The 7,974-nt window shown below is 55.7% G+C and overlaps 1 protein-coding gene across 2 annotated transcripts in view; it reads left to right on the top strand.

The window, feature by feature from the left end:
* Nucleotides 1-303: 303 nt before the first annotated feature.
* The window catches only part of LOC139266737 (E3 ubiquitin-protein ligase TRIM9), an 83,853-nt gene continuing 76,182 nt past the window's right edge, over nt 304-7,974 (top strand). For both annotated transcript variants that reach the window (XM_070884327.1, XM_070884326.1), the window contains exon 1: nt 304-1,252. In XM_070884327.1, the coding sequence (XP_070740428.1) occupies nt 407-1,252 (846 nt within the window). In that variant the 5' untranslated portion in view covers nt 304-406. The remainder of the gene's footprint in view (nt 1,253-7,974) is intronic.

Raw genomic sequence — 7,974 nt, 5'->3', positions numbered from 1 at the left:
GGAATGTACACATGCGCAGTGTGCGGCCCTGGGGCAGAGGGAAAGGGAGAGCGAGAGAGAGAGTGTGTGTGTGTGTGCACATGCGCAGTACGCGGCCCTGGGGGAAGAGAGAGCGAGGAGTGCGCACATGCGCATTACGCGGCCCTGGGGGAAGAGAGAGAGCGAGGAGTGCGCACATGCGCAGTACGCGGCCCTGCGGGGGCAACGAGAGAGCGAGGATGCGCACATGCGCATTACGCGGCCCTGGGGGGGAGAGAGACCGCGCGAGGAGTGTGCACATGCGCAGTGTGCGGCGGCGCTGTCCCCTCGCCTGGTGCTGTCGGGCGGCCCGAAGCCGCGCGTTCCCCGCCGCCGCCGCCGCCGCCACTCTCTTCAGCCGTTCTCCGGCCGCCGCCGCCTCCGCCGCATGGCTGACATGGAAGAGGAACTCAAGTGCCCGGTGTGCGGCTCCTTCTACCGAGACCCCATCATCCTGCCGTGCTCGCACAACGTGTGCCTGCCGTGCGCTCGCACCATCCTGGTGCAGACCCCCGAGGCCGAGCCGCCGCCGCCCCGGGAGCGGGAGCGGGAGCGGGCCTCGGCCGCCTCGGACTACGACTACCTGGAGCTGGACAAGATGAGCGTGTACAGCGAGGCGGACAGCGGCTACGGCTCGTACACCAGCTTCGCGCCGGCCACCCCCAGCCAGAAGTCGCCGAACGGCGTGCGGGTCTTCCCGCCGGCCCCGCCGCCGCCGCCGGCCCCACCGCCGCTGGCGCCGCTCCGCCACGCCTGCCTCACCTGCCCGCAGTGCCACCGCAGCGCGCTGCTGGAGGAGCGCGGCCTCCGCGGCTTCGCCCGCAACCGCCTGCTGGAGGCCATCGTCGGCCGCTACCGGCAGGGGGGCGGCGTGGGCGCCGGGCCGGCGGGGGCGGCCGCCAGCTGCCAGCTGTGCGAGCGCAGCCCGCTCGAGGCGGCCGTGCTGTGCGAGCAGTGCGACGTCTTCTACTGCCAGCCGTGCCAACGGCGCTGCCACCCGGCCCGCGGGCCCTTGGCCAAGCACCGGCTGCTGCCGCCCGGCCAGGGCCAGGGCCGCGTCGCCAACAAGCCGCCGCCGCCCCGCAAGACCTCCACCTGCACCGAGCACGAGCTGGAGAACCACAGCATGTACTGCGCCCACTGCAAGGTGCCCGTGTGCTACCAGTGCCTGCAGGAAGGCAAGCACGCCACCCACGAAGTGAAGGCGCTGGGAGCCATGTGGAAGCAACACAAGGTAAGCAGAACGTATTTGCTTCCTGGGTTCTTTGCTTAAGAATTCATAGCAACACATTGCTAGTAAGAATTAGTTGGATTAGAACATAGAAGCATAGAAATTGGCTGCAGGAGCAGACCAATCTGCCCTTCCAACCTGCACCACCATTCAATAAGATCATGACTGATCATTACCTCAGTACCCCTTTCCTGCTTTCTCTCCATACCCCTTGATCCCTTTAGCTGTAAGGGCCATATCTACTCCCTTTTGAATATATCCAATGAACTGGCATCAACAACTTTATGCGGTAGAGAATTCCACAAGTTAACAATTCTCTCAGTGAAGAAGTTTCTCCTCGTCTCGGACCTAAATGGCTTCCCCCTTATCCTTAGACTGTGACCCCTGGTTCTGGACTTCCCCAACATCGGGAACATTCTTCCTACATCTAACCTGTCCAATCCTGTCAAATTTTTGTATGTTTCTATGAGATTTCCTCTCATTCTTCTAAACTCCAGTGAATACAAGCCCAGTCGATCCAGTCTCCTCACATGTCAGTCCTGCCATCCCGGAAATCAGTCTGATGAACCTTCGCTGCACTCCCTCAACAGCAAGCATGTCCTTCCTCAGATTAGAAGACTAAAACTGAACACAATATTCCAGGTGAGGCCTCACCAAGGTCCTGTACAACTGCAGTAAGACCTCCCGGCTCCTATACTCAAATCCCCTAGCCATGAAGGCCAACATGCCATTTGCCTTCTTCACCGCCTGCTGTACCTGCTTGCCAACTTTCAATGACTGATGTACCATGATACTCAGGTCTCGTTGCACCTTCCCTTTTACTAATCTGTCACCATTCAGATAATAATCTGCCTTCCTGTTTTTGCCACCAAAGTGGATAAGCTCACATTTATCCACATTATACTGCATCTGCCATGCATTTGCCCACTCACCTAACCTGTCTAAGTCACCATGCAGCCTCTTAGCATCCTCCTCACAGCTCACACTACCACCCAGCTTATTGTCATCTGCAAATTTGGAGATATTACATTCAATTCCTTCATCTAAATCGTTAATGTATATTGTAAAGAGCTGAGGTCCCAGCACTGAGCCTTGCGGCACCCCACTAGTCACTGCCTGCCATTCTGAAAAGGACCTGTTTATCCCGACTCTCTGCTTCCTATCTGCCAACCAGTTCTCTATCCACGTCAATACATTACCCCCAATACCATGTGCTTTAATTTTGCACACCAGTCGCTTGTGTGGGACCTTGTCAAAAGCCTTTTGAAAGTCCAAATACACCACATCCACTAGTTCTCCCTTGTCCACTCTACTAGTTAGATCCTTAAAAAATTCTAGAAGACTTGTCAAGCATGATTTCCCTAGTATAATGGAGCAATTCATGCAATCAAATCCCTTACTCGGTCCAGTAATTATTCTATCTCCTGGCCAGTATTTACCCCTCAATCAACATCACTAAAACAAATTAACTGGTCATTATCACATTGCTGTTTGTGAGAACTTGCTGTGCGCAAATTGGTTGCGTGTTTACTACATTACAACAGTGGTTACACTTCAAAAGTGCTTCATTGGTTGGATCATCCAGTGGTCGTGAAAGGTGCCATATAAATACAATTCTTTTTATTTTCTCAGTAGAGGTAGGGTTTGAATCAAAAGCTGGCTGGCTTTGGATGCAATATCTAACTTGACAGTTGAGCTTAACTGTGGGGCACACACTATTTGATGCCCAAGAACCACATTTTGCAAGTAAACTGGGATTATCAAAATTGGCATTGCTTTATTTTTAGCATCCTGGGATCATGGCAAATGAATTCAGAAGCATTTCTTTCCCAGACATGAATCAATGCTGACTCATCTCCAGTTGTCAATTAGAAACACTGTACAAGTTCCAGACACTTTGGGTCTGGAGGAATAATCAAACCATCATCCACTTGTGAAATTAATCTGTCAATTGACCAGTTGAGAGCATAGGCTCACTTGGGCTATTGTGCTGAGAGTGTCAAGAAAAAGTTCAGGTTCATTGTTGTATTATGCCTTAGAACAGGAACCAACTCAAGTCTCGCATGATGTGTCAGCTGGTCTGTAGTTCACTTCTCCTGCGCCCATTCATTCTGAATATGTTCCCATCCAAGGGCGTGTTCTAGGCATTTTGTCAGGAGCAGAGTACCGCTGGAGTTGGTTTTCCCTATCTACTTTCTGCTGATCACGCCTCCCCAGAGGTCTGCGTCCTTACTGACTCTGGCGTTGAAGTCGCCGAGGAGGATCAGTTTGTCGTCCGTAGGGTCACAGGACACGGATTGTTCGAGGCTGGAGTAGAATCCCTCTTTGGCCTCATCTGTTGCGTCAAGTGTTGGGGCGTATGCGCTGATAACTGACGCACTGGTTCCAGGATAGGGTGAGTCGGAGAGTCATGAGACGTTCGCTAATCCCGCAGAGGGAATCTCTGAGGCAGCCAACCAGCTCGTTCTTGATGGCGAAACCGACTCCGTGGAGGCAGCGTTCTTTCTCTGGTTTGCCTTTCCACCTTGTTCTTTGAGCTGGCCTTCCCCTGCCTGTTGGGTCTTGCTTAGGGTGGCGATGTCGACATCGAAGCGTCTAAGTTCCCGGGTAACGATGGCGTTGCAGTGTTCCGGTTTGTCGCTGTTGAAATTGTCCATTTGTCCATGAGGGTCCTGACGTTCCAGGTCCCGAACTTCATTTTGAAGGGTGGAAGATGCCTGTGCGTGAGTTAACATGGGGTGGCCGTTGCACACCGCTGGCTGCTGCAAATCGTAGGAGAAATACCACCAACGATGTCTCCGCAAGTTATTGCAAATCCCCTGGGAGGACAGACGCACCAACGTTAGTGTTCTCAATCAGGCCAACATCCTCAGCATCGAAGCACTGACCACACTCAACCAGCTCCATTGGGTGGGCCACATTGTTCGCTTGCCTGACACAAGACTCCCAAAGCAAGCACTCTACTCGGAACTCCTACTCAGCAAGCGAGCCCCAGGTTGGCAGAGAAAACGTTTCAAGGACACTCTCAAAGCCTCCTTGATAAAGTGCAACATTCCCATGGACACCTGGGAGTCCCTGGCCAAAGACCTCTCTAAGTGGAGGAAGAGCATCCGGGAGGGCGCTGAGCACCTCAAGTCTCGTCGCTGAGAACATGCAGAAAACAAGCGCAGGCAGCGGAAAGAGCGTGTGGCAAACCAATCCCACCCACCCTTTCCCTCAATGACTGTCTGTCCCACCTGTGACAGAGACTGTAATTCCCATATTGGACTGTTTAGTCACCTGAGAACTCACCTTTTGAGTGGAAGCAAGTCTTCCTCCTTTTTGAGGGATTGCGTATGATGATGATCCCATCCATACAGTAAAGTTTGAGGAGGGAGGAGGGAATAATAAACTGAGGTGCAATATAATAACACAAGGACATGAGAATTAGAGCAGGAGTAGGCCATTCGGCCCCTCAAGCCTGTTCCGCCATTCGATATGACCATGGCTGATCTTCTACCCCAACTCCACTTTCCTGCACTATTCCCATATCCCTTGATTCCCTTAATATCCAAAAATCTATCAATCTCTATGTATCAAAATCTATCAATGAATATACTCAATGGCTGAGCCTCCACAGCCCTCTGGGGTAGAGAATTCCAAAGATTCACCATCCTCTGAGTGAAGAAGTTTCTCCTCATCTCAGTCCTAAATGGCCGACCCCTTATTCTGAGACCGTGACCCCTGGTTCTAGACTCCTCAGCTAGTGGAAACATCTACCCTGTCAAGCCCCGTAAGAATGTTGTATGTTTCAATGAGATCACCTCTCATTCGTCTAAACTCTAGAGAATATAGACCTAGTCTGCTCAATCTCTCCTCATAGGACAATTCCTCCATCCCAGGAATCAGTCTGGTGAACCTTCGTTGCACTCCCTCAATGGCAAGTATATCCTTCCTTGGGTAAGGAGACCAAAACTGTACACAATACTCCAGGTGCGGTCTCACCAGGGCCCTATATAATTGCAGTAAGACGTCTTTACTCTTATGCTCAAATCCTCTTGTAATAAAGGCAAACATACCATTTGCTTTCTTAATTATTTGCTGCACTTGCATGTTCGTGCACAAGGACACGAGGTCCCTCTGAACACCAACATTTCCCAATCTCTCACCATTTATAAAATAATCTGCTTTTCTATTTTTCCTACCAAGGTGGCCAACTTCATGTTTCTCCACATTATGGGCCCAAGTTTCCACACGCACCTAGAACAGCGCAGTCCCGACCTGGACGCCCATTTTTTGCGCCACAAAGTGCGCCGAAAAAAATCCTCGGTATTCTCCACCTCCCTGCAGGTCCTCTGGCCCTCGGCGCAGCCAGCACGAGCTGTGGGGGGGCGGAGCCAGGTCCCTGCGCTGAAAACCGTGCTGGGACCTCTGCACATGCGCGCTACAGTGGGCACGCAAGTGCAGTAGCTCCAGGCGCCGAACTGTGTGGGAGGGGCCCGAAGCACGCAGCCCCTAGCCCTGGCTGAATGGCCTCACTGGGGCTGCGTGAATAAGGCTCCTCCCACGGCCAGCTCCTGCTCCCCCGCCCCCCCTCGACCAGACCCGACACTCACTCCCCGCCCCCCCCCCCCCCCATGCCTCCGGACCAGACCCGACACCCGCTCCCCGCCCCCCCCCCCCCATGCCTCCGGACCAGACCCGACACCCGCTCCCCGCCTCCGGACCAGACCAGACCCGACACCCGCTCCCCCCCACCCCCCCACTGCCTCCGGACCAGACCCGACACCCGCTCCCCGCGCCCCCCCCCCCCATGCCTCCGGACCAGACCCGACACCCGCTCCCCGCCTCCGGACCAGACCAGACCCGACACCCGCTCCCCCCCCCACTGCCTCCGGACCAGACCCGACACCCGCTCCCCCCCCCCCCCAGCCTCCGGACCAGACCAGACCCGACACCTGCTCCCTCCCCCCCCGCCTCCGGACCAGACCCGACACCCGCTCCCCCCCCCACTGCCTCCGGACCAGACCCGACACCCGCTCCTCCCATCCGCCTCCGGACCAGACCCGACACCCGCCCCCCCCCCCCCCCCCGCCTCCGGACCAGACCCGACACCCGCTCCCCCCCCCCAGCCTCCGGACCAGACCAGACCCGACACCTGCTCCCCCCCCCCCCCCCCCCCCGCCTCCGGACCAGACCCGACACCCGCTCCTCCCCCCCCCGCCTCCGGACCAGACCCGACACCCGCTCCCCCCCCCCCCCCTGCCTCCGGACCAGACCCGACACCTGCTCCCCCCCCCCCCCCCCCCCCCCGCCTCCGGACCAGACCCGACACCCGCGCCCCCCCCCCCCCGACTGACCCGACCCTACCCGCGCTCCTGTTCCTGCTCCCCACCCCCCCGACTGGACCCGACCCTACCCGCGCTCCTGTTCCCGCTCCCCGCCTCCCCGACTGGACCCGACGCGCTCCCGCCCCCCGACCCCCCCCCCCCCCCCCACTGGACCCGACCCGACTCCCGCTCCCGGACTGGATCCGACCTGACCTCCCCCCTCCCTCCCTCCCTCTCTCTCTCCCTCCCTCCCCCCCTCTCTCTCTCTCTCTCCCTCCCCCCCTCCCTCTCTCTCTCTCCCTCCGCCCCCCCCTCCCTCCCTCTCTCCCTCCCTCTCTCCCTCTCTCTCCCCCTCTCTCCCTCTCTCTCCCCCCCGACCCGAACCGAACCTCCCCTCCCCGACCCGACCCAACCCAACGCCACCTACCTGTAAATCTGGTGCTGGTCCCGAAAGGCCTGCCTGAAGCACTTTCACACAGGTAGGAAGATGGTTTATTTAATCATTTCTTTGCTTATATTACATTTGCCATGTTCTTGCCCACTCACTTAGCCTGTCTCTATCCCCTTGAAGTCTCTTTGCATCCTCCTCACAACTTACATCCCCACCTAGCTTTGTATCATCAGCAAACTTGGATATACAGGTAGAGCGTCCGAAATCCGGAAACCTCAGGACCGAGGCCGTTCTGGATTTCGGGAATATCAGGATTTCGGAACGTCTTTCCGACGTCCTGAATCCGGAAAAGTCTGGGCCGAGGTAAGAGGGATGGGTGGTGGGGAGGAAAGGGAAGGGGGATGGAGAGGGTGGCGGCGGAGCCTTGGGGGGAGGAGCCAGGTGGCGGAGCCTGGGGAGCCCGATGGTTCCAGGCTCGGTTGGGGTTCCGGGTCAGGGGTCGGCGGCCAGGAAAAACCTGCATTGAAGACCTGTAAAAAAGGTTCGTTGAAGTTTTTATTTTTAAATTCTTTTTCAGCAATTTAGTAGATAAGGGTTTTGTGAATTTTTATTTTTTGGAATTTTGGGGATTGTTTTTCCCCCTCCGTAGGCCCAACTCGCAGCGGTAATCGTTTATAAAAAAAAAATGTCCGGATTTCAGAGCATTTTCCAGATTCTGGACAACCCCGCCACGGATCGGCCCGGTGTTCGGATTCAGGAACAGTCCGAATTTCGGAACTCCGGATTTTGGATGCTCAACCTGTATTACATTTGGTCCCCTCATCCAAATCATTGACATAAATTGTGAATAGCTGGGACCCAAGCACCGATCCTTACAGCACCCCACTAGTTACAACCTGCCAACCCGAAAATGACCCGTTTATTCCTACTCTTTGTTTTCTGTCCATTAACCAATCCTCAATCCATGCTAGTATATTACCCCCAATCCCATGAGCCTAATTTTGTTCAATAATCTCTTGTGTGGC

The sequence above is a fragment of the Pristiophorus japonicus genome, chromosome 7, assembly GCF_044704955.1.
Source record: "Pristiophorus japonicus isolate sPriJap1 chromosome 7, sPriJap1.hap1, whole genome shotgun sequence".
NCBI lineage: Eukaryota > Metazoa > Chordata > Chondrichthyes > Pristiophoridae > Pristiophorus > Pristiophorus japonicus.
Note: the sequence above shows the minus strand (reverse complement) of the source record. Positions and strands in the feature narration are given on the sequence as shown.